The sequence below is a fragment of the Rhinolophus sinicus genome, chromosome 14 (assembly GCF_057876585.1).
Source record: "Rhinolophus sinicus isolate RSI-liver-muscle chromosome 14, RSI-T2T, whole genome shotgun sequence".
Classification (NCBI taxonomy): domain Eukaryota; kingdom Metazoa; phylum Chordata; class Mammalia; order Chiroptera; family Rhinolophidae; genus Rhinolophus; species Rhinolophus sinicus.
Window position 1 is genome coordinate 182,556,994 of NC_142514.1, and position 20,628 is coordinate 182,577,621.

General features: G+C 48.8%; 1 protein-coding gene across 1 annotated transcript; it reads left to right on the forward strand.

Moving 5' to 3' along the window:
• The first annotated feature begins 130 nt into the window (after window positions 1–130).
• On the forward strand, window positions 131–18,936 carry SLC22A20 (solute carrier family 22 member 20, pseudogene). Its single transcript, XM_019737657.3, has 10 exons — window positions 131–1,666; window positions 1,741–1,844; window positions 3,312–3,466; window positions 5,871–6,039; window positions 6,593–6,716; window positions 7,585–7,700; window positions 8,822–9,036; window positions 11,239–11,347; window positions 11,514–11,717; window positions 18,275–18,936. Exons 1-10 carry the CDS (start codon window positions 1,103–1,105, stop codon window positions 18,369–18,371), a joined length of 1,857 nt encoding a protein of 618 aa, XP_019593216.3. The 5' UTR covers window positions 131–1,102; the 3' UTR covers window positions 18,372–18,936.
• The last annotated feature ends 1,692 nt before the right edge of the window (window positions 18,937–20,628 follow it).

The following is a 20,628-nucleotide window of genomic DNA, read 5'->3' on the forward strand; positions in this document are numbered from 1 at the left end:
CTGGAGTATGTTTCCATCCAAACCTGCTGCCTGGGGGGCACCAACAAGCCTAGGCCTTCAGGAAAAGCTCAGGGCCTCACACCCACCCCGCTCAGTCCCCCCTTCGCCACTGCCCCAGAGCTCGCAACCTTGTTGGAGTCCTGGGCTTCTGGAAGGTTGGGGAGGATGGGATCCTGGCTGCAGGGACAGGGCCACACTGCTGGGGTCCCAGGTGGCCCTGCCATTGGTCCTCCATGCCCTCCTAGCAGCCCCGAAGGTCTGACTCCTGCCTTCCTCACATGCTCCTGCCTGTGAGGCTCTGGCTGAAACCCAAACCCCTACTTAGCACAGTCTTGACCCCTCCCCTCCCCAGGAAGCTCCCCAGAGCACAGAGCCTCCTCTAAGTCCTTTTGTATGTGTGGGTGGGGGAGGTGTGCCCCTGTGACCCAGACACCTGCAGCTTATGTAAGCTGCTCCTGCCCCCTCTGGGATCCTGGATTTTCTTACCAGAGATAAGAGTGGGTTGAGGTGAGGACAGAGGAGATGGGATGGTGGGGCTGAGGGACAGCCACAAATGAGGACAGCAGCTGCAGGGCAAAGGCTAGCGAAACCCAGGTGTGGGGGATGGGTGCTGCCTTCGGCTGCTGGGAACCCCCAATGGAGCCCTGAATGGCAGATGGCCAGGAATCTGCCCGCCACAGGCTGGCACAGGGCCTGGGGTAGGATGTCCTGAGCCTGCAGTGTGCCTTTGGGAGTCCCTGGCCACGTCCTGTGGGGTCTCCGTGTCCTCATCAGCAAGGGGAGTGGGCATCACTTCCTGGGAGCCTGGGCTGGACGTGAGGGGCGGGTGGAGAAGTAGGGGCAGGTGCACCAGCCTCGCCGTCTTAGTTCTCTGTGTTGGGTTTTGTTTGGTGAGAGAGTTGGAACGCCGTGGGTCTGGATGATCTTGGGGCCCTACCCCCTCACAAACTCCCATTCAAAGGAAAGGGGCTGCATTTACTGCTGGGGTCCTCCAGTGAGGGTAATGGGCATGGCTACTGGGCTGGCAGATCTGGGCAGTGGGCTGTTAGATGGTCCTCTAGGACCACTCAGTTCAAACTCCAGAGGTGAGTGATTGAGAGAAATGAGGAGAATGGGCCTGCAGGGAGGGGATCCCTGCAGGGGACACCTGAGGCCTCCTGTGAGGTGTAACCGGACCCCTCTGGGCATCTGTGGTCCCAACCTTGGGACTGTTCCTCCACCTCCCAGAGCTCTGACCCAGCCCCTTTACTTAAGGCCCCTGCAGGCTGGGCCTTGGGTCAGGCCTGAGGCCATGGCCTTCGCAGACCTGCTGGATGCCCTGGGTGGCGTGGGCCGCTTCCAGCTCATCTACACGGCCCTGCTGCTGCTGCCCTGCAGCCTGCTGGCCTGCCACAACTTCCTGCAGAACTTCACAGCCGCTGTGCCCCGCCACCACTGCCAAGGCCCCACCAACCACACTGCAGCTGCCACCAACAACTCGGGCGCCTGGCTGAGGGCCACCATACCCTTGGACCAGCTTGGGGCCCCTGAGCCATGCCAACGCTTCACAGAGCCTCAGTGGGCCCTCCTAAACCCCAACACCTCCATCCATGGGGCGGCCACAGAGGGCTGCAAGGACGGCTGGATCTACGACCGTAGCGTTTTCCCATCCACCATCGTGATGGAGGTCTGAGGGGGCCGGGGTGGCGCGGGGGGCTGCTGCCCGAGGCTGTGGCTGGAGCGTCCCTCTCTCCCCTGCAGTGGGATCTGGTATGTGAGGCTCGCACCCTCCGTGACCTGGCTCAGTCCATCTACATGGCGGGGGTACTGGTGGGCGCCGCCGTGTTTGGCAGCCTGGCAGACAGGTGAGCTTTTGGGGACGAGGGTCCCAACCACCCAGCGGGGGCCAGAAAGCCCCCAGCCTCCATTCATTTTTCTTTATTAATGTTTATTCGTATGTTTTAAAATAGATAATACATATACGAGTAATACATTCACATGGTTCAAAATTCCAGAAGGTACTAAAGAGTATGTAGGGAAGCGTCCCTCTGCCACTTCTACCCGCTCTCCAGTAACTTCTGGAAGGCAGCCTGGTCTCTATGTACCTGGCCAGAGATATTTACAATCTTATGCAACCTAAACAAATGTGTATATATGCTCCAGGCCCACTTTTCTTTACAAATGCTGGCGCACGCCATGCGTGGTTCTGTACCTGGCTTTTTCCTCACCCTGAGGCCTCTGCATTTTCCTTCAGAAAGTGCTTTCCCATCTTCCCTACTGTCTGTGCTGTGCCCCACTGTAGGGATGAGCTAGAACTAACCGTAGTGGCCCCTAATGACAGACCACGGCCCCTCTAGAGAGACATTCAAGAAATGCAAATGATGCAGGGCTCTGCCGAGTCAGCTCCCACACCTCCTTCTCTGCCCTTGTATTTCTCCTTCCTTCCCATCTCTTCCTCCCCTCCTCTCCTCTCACCATTGTCAGTTCAGGTGCTGGGGGGCCCTCTGGGACTCCAGACCCCATACCCTAGAGTGTGCTGCAGGCTTCAGGCCCCTAGTGGGCAATTCTGTCATAGTCCGTATGACACTGTGACATGTCACATCCTGGTCTTTCTGGGTATGAGCTTGTATCTCATCCATAGTGTCTTGTATGTCACCAGTCCTCAGTTCAGGCCTGTCTCTTAGAGGTGATCCATGAACTTTTGTGTAAATGAATGAATGAATGAGTGAATGAATGAATAAGTGTATCATGGGTGTGTGGAGAAGAAATGCTGCCCTCCTGGACCCTCACTTACAAATGTGGCAGTGCCAAGGCCAGAGTGTAATAAACCTGCTACCTTGAGCTTGGACCTCTCTGTAGTGTGACAAGCCCTGTTCCAGCCTCCCAGCATGACCAGTTCAAATGAAAACTTGATCCTGGGGTCCTACTCCCTCCAGCCTAGGCCCCACCAAGAGCTTGCCGCCTGTGAGTTCTGGTTGGAGGCCTCCCTCTAACCAGGAAGTCACTCAGGGGACCCTCTCACTACCCTCTACATCTGCTTCTGCACCTTTGCAGAATCTCTGCCTGTCCCCAACCCTGGAAAATTGGGAGCTTGGTAGAGGGGCAGAAACAGTCCTTGAGTAAAGGAATACACCTCTTCATTTTCAATTTTGTTCCACTCCACACTTCTCCCTCTCTGACCATCCTCCACCTTCAGTGCCTGAGTCCCGGCAGATGAGCGTTTCTGTTATGGAAGAGTGGCTTTCGGGGGGCAGTAGCCGGGGAGCTTCCTTTCACCGTCCCTCAACTACCCCCGAGGGGAACCCTGACACTGTGCCCATGGCCTGGTTCAGGCTGGGCCGCAAGGCCCCCCTGGTCTGGTCGTACCTGCAGCTGGCGGTTTCCGGGTCGGCTACGGCATACTTCAGCTCCTTCGTTGCCTACTGCGTCTTCCGGTTCCTGATGGGCATGACCTTCTCCGGCATCATCCTCAACTCCCTGTCTCTGGGTGAGTCCAGCCAAGGAGGGGGCGGAGGGGAGGGGGCTCATGGAAGGGGACTTGGCAGCCCCACCATCAGACTTCTTACCTGTTTCATTGCGTGGGATTCTCATCCACTGACCTTAACTCAGAACCTCCCACCGGGGTCTTGGGAGAGCTGGGCCCTCAGCAGTGAGCCATGGACCCTGGGTTGTGGTTCGCCATTTGTAAGCTGAGAGGGTTGGGTTTATTTCCTGTGTGAGTTAGTCAACAATAACCACTTACTAAGCACCTACTGTGTGCTAGGCTCAGTGTGGGGACACAGAAGTGAGGTGAGACACAGCGGTCCCCAGGGCTGCAGGAAGCTCTGAGATTATGTGGCTCCCAAGAGGGCAGGGTTCACCCGGGCTGCAAAGGTAGTGACTCCTCAATTCCATGGCAGAGACCTGCCCACCCCCACACACCCTACATACACACAGCCCTATGCACACAACACACACACCCTATACACACGTACACACACCACTATCACCACCACCACCATCACGTGCCAGGCGCGGTCCTAAGTGCTGAGAGGCAGCAGTGAACAAAGCAGAGTCCATGTTCTTATGTGGGAAGACAAATGACAAACAACACAAAAACAAAGTTATATATTATGTTAGAAGGTGATAAGTTTCAAATATATGGTGATGGAAGGAGAACTGACCCTGGATGGTGAACACACAATGTGAGATATAGATGATGTATTACAGAATTGTACTCCTGAAACCTATGTAACTTTACTAACAATTGTCACCTTAATAAACTTTAATTTAAAAAAAAAAAAAAAAAAGGTCATACATGCTAGAGAGGAAACTAAAGCCTGGAAAAGGAACAAGAATGTCTGCGATGAAGGGGAAAGTGCAGTTTACATTGGAGTGGTCAGGAAAAGGCAACACTGAGAGGGGGTCACTTTGAGCAAAGCCTGAAGGGGGTAAGGGAGTGCATGGCTCGGGGAAGGAACATTCCAGGAAAGGCCCTAAGGGGAGAGTGTGCCCAGTGGGCTCAAGAGCAAGGAGGTCCGTATGGCTGGAGCAGAGCTGAGGGGAGGGTGACAGATCAGGTCAGGGAGATTGGGGGCAGAGGGTAGATCCTTGTGGCCATTTCAGAACTTTGGCTTTGCCTCTGAATGAGACTCTGGAGGGCCCTAAGCTGAGGTGAGGAATGTTCTGATCTGACCTAGCATTTGTCAGGATCCCTCTGGCTGCCATGCAGCCCAACAACAGAAGCAGGTAGACCAGTTCCCAGGCTCCTGTGGTCACCCAGTGAGAGGCGAGGCTGACTTGGGCCAGGGTATAGCAGCGGAGGAGACAGGAAGGGCTCAGATGCTGGCTCCATTCTGTAGGTAGAAGCAACAGGACTTGCTGACAGACTGGACGCGTGAGCTGGCCGCTCACTGGAAAGAAGCGTCCTCATCAGTTTATTATGGTTGCCTTGTAAGAGTGCTCCATGATTTATCTACCAGCGCCCCATGGATGGACATTTAGGTTGTTTCCAAGTTTCACTATTCACCAAAAAAAACCCAAAAAACATGCAATTAAGAGCCATTATATTTATTATATTTCCATTTCTACCAACTGTTAACATCCTTTGCCCTTTCTTTCTTTCTTTTTTTCTTTTTTTTTTTTTTGGCTTATTGGTTGTTTTCCTACTGATTTGTAAGAACTCTTCCAATATTAGGAAAATTTTCCCTTTATCTGTTATCATGTTTCCCCAAAAATAAGACCTAGCTGGACCATCAGCTCTAATGCATCTTTGAGAGCAAAAATTAACATAAAACCCGGTCTAATATTATATTATATTATATTATATTATATTATATTATATTATATTATATTATATTATATTATATTATATTAGGCCCACTCTTATAGTAAAATAAAGACTGGGTCTTATATTAATTTTTGCTCCAAAAGATGCATTAGAGCTGATTGTCTGGCTGGGTCTTATTTTTGCGGAAACACGGTATTTGATTTGCAGTTTTTCTTTCTTTCTTTTTTGCTGGCATTATGACTTTGCTTATGGTGGTTTGTTCGTTTGTTTGTTTTATACAGACATTTCTTATTTTTGTAAAATCAAGTTTCTTGATCTTTCCTTTTATTGCTTTGGGTTTTGTGAAATTCTTAGAAAAGCCTTTCCTGACTCTAAAATTGAAAAAAAAAATCTACAATGATTTCTCCTAATATTTTTGTGGTTTCATTGTTTACATTTGGGTCTTTGGTCCACCTGGAATTTACCTGGGTGTAAGGAGTGAGCTCAGGACAACTTTGCCTATGTCTCAGTGAGTCTCTAAGGTAATTAATTTCAAGTGGCCACCGTCATTATAGAGGGGACAGGTGAATTAAACAACCGCCTGAGCAATGCGTGCACTAAGCCTGTTGTGGTTTCTTCGCAGTCGTGGAATGGATGCCCACCCGGGGCCGGACCGTGGCGGGGGTCCTGCTGGGGTTTTCCTTCACCCTGGGTCAGCTTATCCTGGCCGGAGTGGCATACCTGATCCGCCCCTGGCGCTGGCTGCAGTTTGCTGTCTCTATTCCTTTCCTCATCTTCTTCCTCTATTCCTGGTATGTCCTGAGCAGAGTGGGTGGGCGAGGGTGCCTCCGTGTGACTGAGCCCTCACCTCTCCCTCTGCGAGGCTTGGTCTGTGCACTGACCGGGGCCTGCTGCATGTGGTGGGGCCACGGGCTGCCGAGTACACACATGGCTATGGGGGAGCTCTGGTAAAATCCTTGACGTTAGCATGGGCTCCAGAACATACGAGTGCTTTTACCTTCATCAATTCCTTTGCGCCTCACAACAACCCCACAGCATTTTATAGGAGGGGAACTAAGGCTCAGCCCAGGGAGGGTCCATGCTTTATTTAAGGCCATACACCGGGGTCAGAATTAGATTCAAAACCAGATTTGTGGAAGTCCCAGATCCCATGTAGTCTCTGAGTACCCTTAGTTATACGCAAAAGGGAAGCCGGTACATACTCCAGTCTCCCTGATTCTGCAGACACGGGACATTCACCTTTGTGATGGTCTGAAAGAAGGTAAATGAAGGCTACTTGAGTTTGGGGAATGGAGTGAGCTCCACCCAGCCCTGGGTCATTCTTTATCGTCCCCTTCGTTCCAGGTGGCTGCCAGAGTCATCCCGATGGCTCCTCCTTCATGGCAAGGCCCAGCTAGCTGTGCAGAACCTGCGGAAGGTGGCAACCATGAACGGGAAGAAGGAGGAAGGGGAAAGGCTGACCCAGAAGGTAGGTCGATGGCTGGAAGGAAGAGTAGTTTTCAGTTTTGCTGGTGGCCTCAAGATGTGCTGGTGACTTCTCAGGACTCACCCGCCATCCAGGTGAAGAGGCTGGGAATAAATAGAGTGGGAAGAGTTCCTGTGTGGCAAGGATGTTTAATCATTGGATGGGTGTGTGATCTGGGATAAAAAATTTCAGTGCTTTGTTCATCAGACTATTCTGTGCAATGGGAACTAACTCAACTCACATTGACATGCAGCTGAAATTTAAATAAAATAATAAAAGCAATGAAAATATTAAAATAGAGATCATAGAATGAAATTATTCAAGAACCAAAAATAAAAATGCCACTTATTATAAATACTATTTGTGATAAGACAGTTACCATTTATTATAAATAAGTACCGTTTATCGAGCCCCATGGTCGGCATATGCTAAGGGCTTTATGTACACAACCTTATTTAAGGTCTTATTTTTGCTGCTGAGGAAACTTAAGTTTGGATGGGTCAGGTAATTTGCCTAAGAACCCACAGTGGGAAGTGGCAGAACCCCTCCTCGTAACCTTTGGTCAAGACTGTCTCCGAGTCTCTACCAGGACTAGTGTGTGAGGGTCCCGCTGGAACCACAGGTAATTATTTCAGCCTAATCAAGAGGAAGCTCAGGAGTCTTGGGACTCATGTTGGAGCCTCTGCTTCATCCCAAGGCCCTGGAAATAGCCCGTTGAGGGCCATCAGTCCCAGGATGGACAGGAGATTAGGGCCAGCCATCTTGCCAGAGACCTTGACCATGGCCCTCCTCTCCACGGATGAAGGGATACCCAGCAGGGAAATAGGGTCCCAGATCCCTCTCTTCCCCTGATCAAACTTTCCTTGCCCAGGTGGTGAACTCCTACATTCAGAGTGAGTTTACAAGTGTCCGCACCTCCAACTCAGTCTTGGACCTCTTCCGAACCCCAGCCATCCGCAAGGTCACGTGCTGTCTCATGGTGGTCTGGTAGGTGATGGGCTCATGCCCAATCTTTGCCCTGAGAAAAGGACACATCTTTTGTCCCCACTGAGTAACTCTTAAATATGCTTAATGCAATGAGGAGGTGAGCCTTGTGAATTCAATCCTGCTCCAAACCTGTTCTCCAGGGTCCTCTGGCCCTTTACTGGGTGCTGAGATATGGTCACAGAGGAAACATCCATGCTGACCTAGGGACCCCACATCTGGGCAGTGGGTCTCACCTGGATAGGGGCACCTATTGGAATCACCTGCACCGCTTTTCTAAAATGTATGTCTCATCCTGATATGCCCTTGGGGATGTCCAGGGGATTCTGGGAAGTGTCTGTCCCACTCTGGAAAAACTCTTATGGGTCCAGAAGGGGACAACAAGGAAACAATAATTTCCATGATGTATGACAAGTGTCCTAATAACAGTCCTCCTGAGTGGGACTGCTGAGGGCTTCACACAGGAGATGCCCTTTAGGTGAGTTTCAAAAGATGGTTAATAGAGTTTGCAGGTGAGCAGGAAGGAACTCCTACATAGATAGGCATGAAGATGTGAAATGGACAAAAATACTAAGGCAACGCCTACCTGTTAGCACAGACTGGAAGCTCACAGATCCCAAGTGAAGGGGCTAATTAAAACCAAAATAAAACAAAAACCATTTCATTTTGATAGGATGTCCTAGATATTTAAATACCATGTTTCCCCGAAAATAAGACCTAGCCAGACAATCAGCTCTTGTCCGGCTAGGTCTTATTTTCAGGGAAACACGGTAACAGGGGTTGGTATTTACGAAGCAGGGAATGCAGGCTATAAACCATCTGTTCTCTTGAGCAGACCCCAGTCCTCTCTTTAGTGGTAACCAGCTGGGCTAGGGTCGACCAGACTCCCGGGTCACCTGGAGCAAGTCAGCTGGCCTCCCATGCCTTAGCTTCCTACTGAAGCCCCTGCCCTTAAGGTCCTTGTGAGGACTAAAAGTTCAGACTTGTGACCCCACACCTGGCCCAGGGAAACGCTCAGGTAAAGAGTCTGTTCTCTGATTTGCGTTTGGGGCTCTGTCCCCAGTGCACTGGAAATGTGGGATTGTCCCTCACTCTGACACAGACTATCCTGCCACCTCTCCCAGGTTCTCCAACTCCATGGCTTACTACGGCCTGGCCATGGACCTGCAGAAGTTTGGGCTCAGCATCTACGTGGTGCAGGTCCTGTTCGGGGTCATAGACATTCCAGCCATGCTGGTGGCCACCGCCACCATGATTTATGTGGGCCGCCGAGCCACCGTGGCCTCCTTCCTCATCCTGGCCGGGCTCATGGTGATTGCCAATGTGTTTGTGCCGGAAGGTGAGCCACCCGCTTCTGCCATTACCATCGGGGAGCCTCTGGGGTTTGCTGGACAACAAATGTAACAAGGGAATGAGGCTGAGAGACATTTTTCCGGATCTGGAAAGAGAATGTCAGTTAGGAGAGTTTTAATTAGGCACTCAGCGCCCAGCATCAGCGTCATGGTGGCGACCCTACAAAGGACATGAGTCTGCTCTCAAAGCACTTACCATCTGGTCAGGGAGATTAGACTGATGCATACAAACAACTGGAGAACCGAAGGGCTGGCTGGTTTGTGTCCACTGGGAGTCTGACCCTGCAGCATCTCAAGGGTTGAGAGATTCAAGTTTGAACCTCAGCCTCAGGTCCTGGAACAATGGTTTGCGAAGCTGCCTGGAATTATTAGCACCTGGAGACCTCTGACAACTCTCAATGCCCAGGGACTCCAGGCCAATGCAGTGACCGTGTTTCCCCGAAAATAAGACCTCACCAGAAAATAAGCCCTAGCAGGATTTTTCAGGATGACATCCCCTGAACAGAAGCCCTAATGCGTCCTTTGGAGCAAAAATTAATATGAGACCCGGTCTTATTTTCAGGGAAACACGGTAGTCTCAGCAGTGGGACCTAATCCTCAGTATTTAAAAAACTGTCCAGTGATTTCAGCAAGAAGCCAAGGTCAAATATCAATATCCTAGAATGCGTGCTGAGCTGAGGGCCCCAGCTGTGACCCCAGCTGCCACCATGGCCGTGGGCAGGGTGTCTGGTTTCTCTGTGCTTCAGTTCCTCCCTGTAAAATGGATAGACTATCACTATTGGTATTTTGACATATTTTCCTCCAATCTTTTTCCTATTTATAGTTTTGTATTTGACATAATTGAGATATTACTATGTGTAAATATACAATAACTAACAGAAAAGGGATTATGTGTATATATGTGTATATATGTAGTATGTTTCCATTTTCACATGTTATATATGTTATATACATATATATACACACATGCTTTTCCATGTTAGTACAAACGTTTCATGACCCTCACTTTATATTATTATATGATATTTCATCTAGAGTGGTGTTTTTCAATTCTGGCTTCACTTTAGACTCTCCTGGGGAACTTTAAAATTACCCAAACTTGAGCCCAGCCCCAAGAGGCTTTGATATAATGGAGATGGGTAGGGCCCAGGTGTGGGTGCTTTATAAAATCTCCCCTTCTGTTTCCAATGTGCGGCCAGAGCTGCCATCAAGCCCAGAGGCCACGCCATAGATTCCTTGACTGTTGCCCGCTGTTGGACATGGGCACTGGGATTGTGCTGTTTATAACCAGCAGCCTGACACGCGTGTTAATAATGGTGGTAACAGCAAACATTGCATGAGCGCTGAGCACTTTGCACTCATGACATCGTGTCACCCTTATGACAAGCCCGTGAAGCAAGTGCTGGTATTTTCCTCATTTTTACAGATGAGCACAGAGAGGCTGAGAGAGGTTACTAGTGACCGAGGTCACTCAGCTGGGTCAGAGCTGGGATTTGAACCCAAGCCTAACCCCAAAGCTTGTTTTGACTCCCCAGCAGGACTTAGTGACAGATGAAAATAAGACTGTGTCGTGCAGGGACTCTGCTCCTGCTCCCCGTATAAGAACGCAGGATATGGTGAGGCCAAAAAAGAACAACCACGGAGCCATAGATAGGGGAGCCATACCACTGTATTCTCAATGGCGGCTGGGTTGGAGACACAGGAAGTAAGAGCAACACGATCCGCAATGTAATCCGCTTGCTAACCGCACTTGCTAGCCGCAAACCGCAGTTCGTGTCTCTGCCAGCCAACCAACCCCTCAACATAGCCACGGCAGTTATATTAGTAGCTAATGGCTAACCGGTTACAGCTGATGGCTATCTCATACCTGAGCCAGTACCTTTCCACGTGAGGCCGAGAGCCTGGAAACTGCTCTCTGGGGCTCTGTCCCCACAGACAGGAAGGAGGCAGAGGTCAGAGAAGGACAGTGTGGGCACTTCCGGGTCCCAGGTGGGAATTTGAGATGGTAGAAATCCTGATTCTCTCTCTCCTGGTTCTGGGCTCTCTGCCCACCATGGCTCTGCCCATCACACCCCTCTAAGCTTCCTCCTGCTTCCTCCTCCCACCCTTTCCCCTCCTGAGTCCCCTACTCCCACCACTACCCACCTGTGCCTCCCTGTTCCCCTTTTGGGCTCTGTCCCCGCCACCAGGTATGCAGACCCTGCGGACAGCCCAGGCAGCACTGGGCAAAGGCTGCCTGGCCAGCTCCTTCATCTGCGTGTACCTGTTCACAGGAGAGCTGTACCCCACGGAGATCAGGTGGGTGCCCTGGGGGAGGCAGGGGAGAGCCCCTGGCACTTCTGGTGGACACCTGCTGGGCTTGCCCAAGCAGGACCCCTCTCTCCTTTCTGCCCTGCCCCCCGGCATTGCCAGCCCTTTGGGGGTGTCCAGGCCACGGCCACTGACCTGCCCACACTCCCAACAGGCAGATGGGGATGGGCTTCGCTTCAGTCAACGCCCGCCTTGGGGGCCTGGTGGCACCCCTGATCACCGCCGTAGGGGAGTTCAGCGCTGTCCTGCCACCTGTAGGCTTCGGGGCCACCCCGATCCTGGCTGGTCTGGCTGTTTGCTTCCTGGCTGAGACCCGCGACGCACCCCTGGTGGAGACCATCGTAGCAATGGAGAGAAGGTGAGGGGCCTCTGGGCGCGGTGTGGGGGAGGGGTGGCCAAACAAGCTGCAGCTCCTGTGAAACAACTGAGAGGCAGAGAGTGTCCTCCAGCTGCTGCTAACACGTTGTCATGTCATCGTGGCAGGGCCAGTGAGAACTGTGCGAGGGCGACCAGCCATGCCTTTCACCTTCATCTGCAGAGGCTTAGCTTTGCACAAGAACAGACCCATCGATAAATAGTGCAGTAGAAGCAGGAATCAATTGTACATTGGGAATAATAAGAAGGTGCATTGATGTGAAGCCTGGCAGAGGAGTGGGGGTGACGGTTTGAGGGAGGAGAGGGGCCGCAGTTTGAAGCAAAGGCAGGCCCATGTAGCTGCTGTGGCTTTGAACTTGGTTCAGAGCTCCCTGGCAACAGTGAGGGGGAGCCTGTTAATGACTTTTTTCTTATTGTCAGAGAGGAAAAAGAATACCAGTTCCTTGGGGACAGGGAAGCTTTACTTAGCACTGGAAGAAATTTCTCGTGGGTCTGCTTAAAGAGATGACTCGGTAAGGTGACAGCAAAGTCCTTGACAGTGTTTCTTAAATAAGTGCCAGAGGGGACTTCATGTGGTTTCTTGAAGCATTTCTCAGCAGCAGTGGGCTCAGTGAAGATGCTTAGTCTTGGGGAGCAGGGGTGAGGAAGGTAACAGGGCCCAAATCTATAGCTTTCTCTGAGAGTCCAGCTTGATCCCACAGCTGAACCTGTCTATGCCAGGAGGCCTATACGGGGGGACTGTGTTTAAAACTCTTAAAAATGACCCTCCATGAACATCGCACGTCTAACCTGAGCCATGGACAAAGGCTGGACTCAACACAGACCAAGGATCTATTCCTTGACAAGTCCTGTCAGTTCTGCTCCAAAATATATTTTGAATCTGCCCATCCCTCTTCACCTCCGTGGCCATCCCCCTCTTCCTGGTCACCATTATCTTTTGTCTGGACAGCTACGAGAGCCCCAGATCCGCCTTGTCCCTCCCCACTTTATTCTCTATACAGCACTTCATGTGAAAGGCTTATCGTATAAAGAAGCACGTCACCCCCTCCTCAGAGCCCTGCATTGCCTCCCTGGGGCACTGAGAATCAAATCTGAAATCTGATAAAAGGGATCTGACTCCTGCCCACCTCTCCTCCCCCCCCAACCCCCACGCCCATCAGCCCATAAGATTGTTCTGTCTGGAATGCTCCTCCCTCTGTTCTTTACTGGCTTGACTCCCACTCATCCCACAGATGTAGGCCCAGGTGCTGGGGAGATATTTGTCAATAACCCCATTCACAGCCTGCTTGGACGTACTCTGAGATATTGCCTGAGAAACCCAAGTACATGAAAAAATGTTTGGAGAACTGCCCTCCCCCAATATTACAGACAACCACTGTCATGGTCTGGCCTGTGCATTTTAAAAATCAGATTTGCTTACCCTGGCTATAAAAGCATCCCGTTAATGCCAAATTAAATTTTAGTTTTAGGTAACATAGCTTCCTTTGATCCTGCCAGGATCAATTTATTGTAAAACTACTTTATGCTGCTACTGAATATGAACCAATTAAAATTTTGAGACTATTTAGTAAGAATAATTAAAACGTTTATAGTAGTTGGTAATGGCCAATTCATTCTCACGAGTCTGCTGGAGTTGGTCCTGTTCGGCGTCCATTCCTCCCAGCGGGTGGGGAAGCGTTTACACAAGCTGAAAAACTAATTGACATCCACAGTGCGGGAAGCTCTTAAGCTCAACAAATATTGCCAAGTAGTCCATATTTTGTATCGCTTTTTATTGCTTCTTTTTAAAATTGTATATGCGTATGTGAGTGTGATTTGGAATAATCTCCAATGTACAGAAAAAGCTCTAGTGCCAGAAAAAGCTTTATTTCTGAACCATATGTGAGAAAGTTGTTGACATCTCTTCCAAATGCTTTCATGTGTATTTACTCCAACTAAAGATATTCTCCTACATAACCACAATATGCCACCCACTCGGAACATTCATGTTGGCATATGACTGCCATGTAATCCTCAGACCTCATCCAACCACCCCTGCCCCACCCACCCCCAACAACACCCTATAAAAGCAGGAGGATCTGGTTCAGAATCACAAGTGGCATTTAGTTGTCATGTCTCTTTCAGGCTGGTTCTTTGATTTTCACCACTCCAGCAATTACACAGGGTTTTGTAAGTGGAAAGGCTGACAAGACTCCACAGAACACACTTATCTAAGGCTTTCGTCAGACAAAGGTTATAAAACAGTAGGAGGGGAAAAAAAAACAGGCAAAAGTCAGGAAGGCTTGGGGCACCCAGGTGCACCCCCCGGGGTTCTCTCTTGGTCCCCAGGATGTATTTCATCTCTGCATCACAAGCCATCAAGGTGAATGTGAGATAGCTTATGTCATCAGAGAAGCCAAGGCACAAGTTTGCTGAGAGGTCTTTTATATCCCGCTGGTCACAGCCCAAACCAGCTATGTCACCAGGTAAAGCAGATACAGACCGTGGTGCTTATTTAGAAGTAGAATGGGCCGACAGCCTGGGGAAATAAAGGCCACTTTATTTCCAGCAAGAGCACTTCCAGATGGAGCCCTGTTTGCGAGCGAGTTGGTGAGATTTGTGATGCTGCTTGGGAAGCTTTTGCAGAGCTGGAGGCCAAGGATTTTACCCGGTGTTTAGGCTTTTTGAAATCGAATTCATGTGTTCAGTTATTACTTACTGAATTCCTACTATGTACCAGACACAGTGCTAAGTGCGGGATGTAGAGTGAACAAAACAGATGTGCTCTCTGCCCTCTTGGAACTTAGGAGTGAGAGACACATAGAGGACAAATACACACAAATAAATGTGTAATGAAGAGAGAATAACTGAGGGGATGGGAATGCCTCTAGACTTAAAGGAGGAGGGGGTTAGCCCGGCTGAGAAGGGATGTGTGTCCCTGGAAGAGGGAACAGCCTACGCAAGCCCCCTGAGGCCCCAGAGAGTTGGGGGGAGCGGAGTGACAGCCGGGCGAGGACTTGAAAAATGAGGCTGGTGTGGTGGGCAGGGGCAGCCCTGGAGACCATAAAGACAACTTGGACTTTCATTTTCAGTGAGGAGAGAAACCACTGCAGGGCTTGAAGGAAGGGATTAATGTGGTCTGATGACTATGTTTCAAAGATCTATCTGTCCCCTTGGCATTATTAAATCTCAGCCTAAATGGGGCCTTGGGTCTGGGCGTTTAGGGCAGTTGCTCCAGACAGTTACATTCTCATCCACCCCCACCTCCCACTATGGGGCCTTTTATATATTTCTTCCTAGTCACACCCCACCCTCCCAATAACATTTGAATACCACAGATGCACTGTATATCTGTCCGTGTCCTTTGGTTCTCTGGAAGGCCACAAACCATTGTAATATCTCAGATTTTTTTGCCCCCCACCCCAAGAACCAGTTTTTATCACCCCATGAAAAATGCATGCTCTGTGATTATGCTCATGTGTTCCAACAGCCGTAAGGACTCCTTGCAGTTAAGACTTTTAGCTCCCCGGACAGTGTTATAATCAGATACACATTTGGTATGCCCCTACATGATTCTCAGGGGTTCTGGTCCACGGGTCTCTTCTAGAACCTGTCTGGGGTTCTTCTCCACAGCTCCTGTCCAACCGAACGTGAGACAGAAAAGCCTCGACTTGTTTTAGTCTGGTAGGAAATGGTGACGCTGAGGAAAGGGAGGTGAGAGAGAGCCTCTCATGAACTGGTCAGATGGAGTTTCAGGTCTCTGGACAATAAGAATTCAAGAACTCCTCAGCCCATCTCCTTTTTCTCAATTTCTAACCTCATCGAATAATTACAAGTGCCAGTCACAGGGCTGGGTTGTCAAGGATTAAGATGAGAACAAAATGACCCTTTTCTAAGGTTCGAGTTACCAATCCCCAAGATGGCAGCAAGCCAAGAGGGATTAGCTCTAATATACCGATAACGTTGGTTCCTGAGGTAAAGATAAAAGTGGACTTCCCCCAGATTTATTTCATAGGCTGACAAAACTCCATTTGTAAATAATTTATTTCTAAGTAAATTGCTGGATCCTTCATTAATCACAAGACCAGATACTGTTTCCTCAAAATGGTCTGAATGCCTGGTGTGGTCCTGGGGTCAGCCCCAGTGAGCTTATGTCCCAGTTTGTTGGAGCCATATAGCAAAAGAACAGCTGACTCACCCTATTCAAAAAGTCCTTTTGTGTAAAGACAGAACATTCACAAAGGAGGAAACGCCAATAAGAAACAAAGTGAGGAAAAATGTCTACATCAGTCATCATCAAAGACATACAAATTAAAACAGGGAGATGTTGTTTTTAAATATTCAATAAGGAAAGGTTTTAAAACATAGTAATAATAAATGCAGAAGATATATGGGTAGGGGAAAGAAATGCCCCTGCATCCTTTCTGGAAGGTTCTTTGGCATTACTGATCATGAGCTATAAAATTTTTCATATTCTTCTAAGCAGCAATGACATTTCCTGGAAACTGCCTTAAGAAAATAATCTGAAATGTGGACAAAGTTTATTTATAAGGATATTCATCACAATGCTTAATGTACCAGGAAAAAATGTGAACTTCTCCAACTATCCAACAGTTTATTGTGTAATAGCTAAAAATTTTGTTGATGAAGAGTTTTTAATGACCTGGGGAATATTTACAATATACTGTTTAACAGTATATTATAATTACTTAGTATATTTTCCTAATTGTGTCAAGAAATAGAGAAATATGCTAAAATGGTAACAGGGGTTGCTTCAAAGTATGGATGACCTTTTGTTTTTTCCTGGCTGCTTTACATTTTAAAAACTATCTCCAAATTATATATATTGTGCAGGTTTTCTTTAGTCATCAGGGGGAAGAGGCACACAAGTTAAAAATGCATGAGATTTCAATTAGGTGTTTTTCCAGGCACAGGGCAGCTCCCCCTTTAAGGCCTAGAAGCTAGGGAAGGGATCTGGATGAGGCAATGGCTCCTTAAAGCCTGCCAAGATGGTGAGAAGACCCAGAAAAGAGGTGCCTGGCCTGGAGAAAGTGCCAAGGCTCCAATCAGTGACCTTCCATGGTGCTCCTCCCACTGTTAGGGGGTGCCTGGGGAGGTGAGGGGTGGGGGGATAGCTTTTCAGCCTTTAAGCTCTCCACCAAGGCCAAAGCCCAGGCCCTTAGCTGGCTAAGACCTCCTACCACCCTCCTTCTACCCATGGTGAGCACCAGTTACATGGCTGACCAAGTACTTTTTTTTTTTTAACTTTTTTATTTATTTAAGTGTGTTTTTCCAGGACCCATCAGCTCCAAGTCAAGTAGTTGTTTCAGTCTAATTGCGGAGGGTGCAGCTGACAGTGGCCCATGTGGGGATTGAACCAGCAAACTTGTTGTTAAGAGCACCGCTCTCCAACCCACTGAGATAACTGAATGCCCCCAAATACTTTTTAAATGCTAATTTCATTATATTTCAGACATTTAAAATGAAGACTATGGCTTTCAGGTCACACAAAGGGTCAGCTTTTCTCATCTTTTTGATCATTTGATGAGTTTTTAAAAAGTGTTGAATCCGGAGAATGTCTGGCTCTGGGTTTTCAGAAACCATCTTTGAAAAGGGTGGGAAACATATTAAAGAGAACTGGGGTGAAACAGGCTCTGCCTCTCAGCCCTCACCCATAGGCACACAACAGGTAAAACCCACAAACTGAAAGAACCAAAACGACAGTCAGGAAGACAGTGTGGGACATTAGAATGAGAAATGTTTCTTTGTGATTATGTTAAGAAATAATAACACAGAGAGAAAATGGCTTAATTAAACTAAAAGGCTAAAAACAGGAGAGTTAAAAGGTAAGACTAAAAACACTGATAAAACGTTTTGAACTTTGAAAAAGTTCTAAAAATGGAACCAGCTAAAAGTAGACAAGAGAAATTAGCAAGATAGGGAAATGATTAAAACAAGAAGATCCTGAAAACTGATTATTTGGTAGGGGAACAAACAATTCCTAGTCTGTACAATACCACGATACAGTTAACTAAAAGAGACCGAAATACGAATCATTTCAAAGACCAGAGGGTTAAAAGAGAAAAAGGCCAAATTGGACCTGGTCAAGGACAGAAAGCTCTAGGGGCAGGCAGCCCTCAGACCATACCAGGGGACTTCCCAGCCCGCCCCTCCCCTGACTCTGACCCTCCGCCTCTACCCCTGCCTACTGGGATGGCTGACTCTACGTAGGGCACTGGGAGAAGGGCACTGGTGATGCCCACTCCCAGGGTCTTTGCTGGTGCCCCTCGCCCATGGCGAGTCAAGCCTGGCTGGGTGACCTTGGGTGCGTTTGGCTTCAGGTCCTCCTTGGAAAACTCTTAGATTCTGCAGCTTTTCCAAGTCTGGTTCTAACCAGCCATGCCAGCCTCTGCCACCTGTGAGACCTTAGGAATGGAGCAAAAAGGGGACTTTGGGAGAGTGGAGACACATGCTGTGCAAACAAACCCTTGAACATCATGCACCCACCACCTCCCTCCTAACTTTCCATGTCATTTTCCATTTGCCTTTTCATTTCCACAGAGTTAAAGAAGGCCTTCCCAGGAAGGATGAAAAAGGGAAGAAAGAAGACATTTCTCTTCAGCAACTGGGAGCTTCTCCCCTCATAGAAACCATCTAAGCTGCCAAGGGCCTGGCACTTGCTGGCAGCACCTCAGCCTGTGTCATAGCCCCCACGGCTTCTCCTGGTGCTGACTGGGGACAAGATTGGCCGAGGACCATGGTGGCTCTGCCAGCCCATGACAAAGAGTCACCCACAAACCAGGGCTGGGGCTCCTGGAAGAAACCCGACCATCAGCAGCTGTCAGCATCAAGAATCTAGACAGTCAGGAGAAACTGCTCCCAGGGGCCAAAGGAGGAACTTGCTTCCTTTCTCACCCCTGACTCTGCCCCTTAAAATCTCTTTTTATTCTTGTTTCACCTGAGAACACTGTGTCTTTGTAGGGTTACGGTGACATTTTTTTCTGTTTCTGGTCATCCCACGCACTTGCCCTTGAGGAAATTCCAGAACTCACTGTGCTCTACTCTTTAGGCATTTACTCTTTCCTGCCTTACACAATTAAAGCTCTCTCCCCCATGTGTGACTTACCTCCTGGAGGGCAAATGTTTCCATAGCATGGCTTTCTTGCCCATCACAGTGGGCCTTGTAGGTGGTACATGCTCAATAAATATTGATGAATAAATGATGAAGCCAGTCTCGGGCAATGGATGGAGACCTCTACCCGTGGTTGCATTCCTAATAACACCACTTTGCAGAAGTCATACAGAGGGGTGAATCCCTGGTATGGTCCCTCTGACCTCAGATACGTTTCCAGCCCAGATGCTGGGCCTGTGCCTGCACCCCTGATCTTGACCTTCACCAGAATTCAGATTACATTCATGAGGGATGCAAATCCTTGGGCAAATTTCCGTGCTTAACCCCATCTTCCTGGAGTTGCCAGAGAGTCAAACAAGATCAACGCTCAGTCCCCTACAGTCCAAGGAAAAGCACAATCTAGACAACAAGTTGGAATATCAGTTTGGTCAGAAAACACTGCAACCTGACATTTCACCAAGGTCAGTCTTTCAGCAGCATAGCCCTTGGAACAGAGCTTAAGTGAGACTCCTCCAGAAGCTGTGCCAACCCCTGGCCTTCCCTTGGTCCCTCCATAGATGTAACCTCTCGTTCAGTGATCTGCTACATGAGCTTTTCATTTGAATTATCCTCAACCCACACAGCACATCTGTAAATTTGAAAGATGGAGGGCTGCTGTGCTTGGTCACACTTTAAGATTCACCTTGTTGAGTCACCTGTTCCAGGTAGCACTCCCTGACCTCCCCTGCCTGCCTCTGGGCTCCCATGATACCCTCTACACATCCTCCACACTGTGTTATAATGGATCCATTTACCTGCTGGTCTCTCCTGGTAGCTCCCTGAAGGCAAGGTTAAGTCATCTTTGCCTGGTACCTTGGTCAGCACACAGTAGGTCCTCAGTTCCCATTGTAGGAGTGAATTAAATAGTCAGAAGGATTTTTTAAAAAGGGACTTGTCACTGCTGAACACTGAGGGAGGAGGCAGAAAAACTATACAGAAGACTGGGTAGAAGAACAAGATTTTGTATGTATTTTAAAGACAAATCTGTTATAAATATCATTTCATTCTTTTTTTAAATTTATTTTTTATTTTATTTTTTTGAAGATTTTATTGGGGAAGGGGAACAGGACTTTATTGGGGAACAGTGTGTACTTCCAGGGCTTTTTCCAAGCCAAGTTGTTGTCTGTTCAATCTTAGTTGTGGAGGGTGCAGCTCAGCTCCAGGTCCAGTTGCCATTGTTAGTTGCAGGGGGCGCTGCCCACCATTCCTTGTGGGAGTCGAGGAATGGAACAGACAACCTTGTAGTTGAGAGACCACTGGCCCATGTGGGAATCGAACCAGCAGCCTTTAGCGTTAGGAGCACGGAGCTCCAACCACCTGAGCCACTGGGCCGGCCCCTCATTCTTATTTTTGAAGAAAATTTAAAATAATGATTCTCAATCCTGAAATCAGCTGTGAGCTTTTAAAAACTACCTATGCCAAGATCCTCTCCCCAGGATTCTGATGTCCTTAGTTAGGATCGAAAGCCGCTGATCTAGAAATAGTTTTCCTAACCAGCAAGAGAATTTTTACAACTTAACTCAGTAGATAGGGTAAATGATAACCATACTGTGAAGTCCTAGTTAGTGAGTTAGTTACTGTGTGGACAGAGCCCCAGAAAGTAGTTTACAGGCTCTCAGCCTCATGTGGAAAGGTGCTGGCTCCGGTAGTAGAGGGCCGTCAACTGTGGCTGATTGGCCGTCAGCTGTAGCCAGTTAGCCAATTAGCCGCTAATATAACGGCTGCGGCTACGGAGGAGAGCCGA

Bases quoted from the DNA above. Each gene is read 5' to 3' on its own strand.
- SLC22A20 (XM_019737657.3), top strand. From the start codon at position 1,103: ATGAGGAGAATGGGCCTGCAGGGAGGGGATCCCTGCAGGGGACACCTG. The intron at 1,845-3,311 runs GTGAGCTTTTGG...GGCCTGGTTCAG, and splicing joins TTTGGCAGCCTGGCAGACAG to GCTGGGCCGCAAGGCCCCCC. The intron at 11,348-11,513 runs GTGGGTGCCCTG...CACTCCCAACAG, and splicing joins CTGTACCCCACGGAGATCAG to GCAGATGGGGATGGGCTTCG.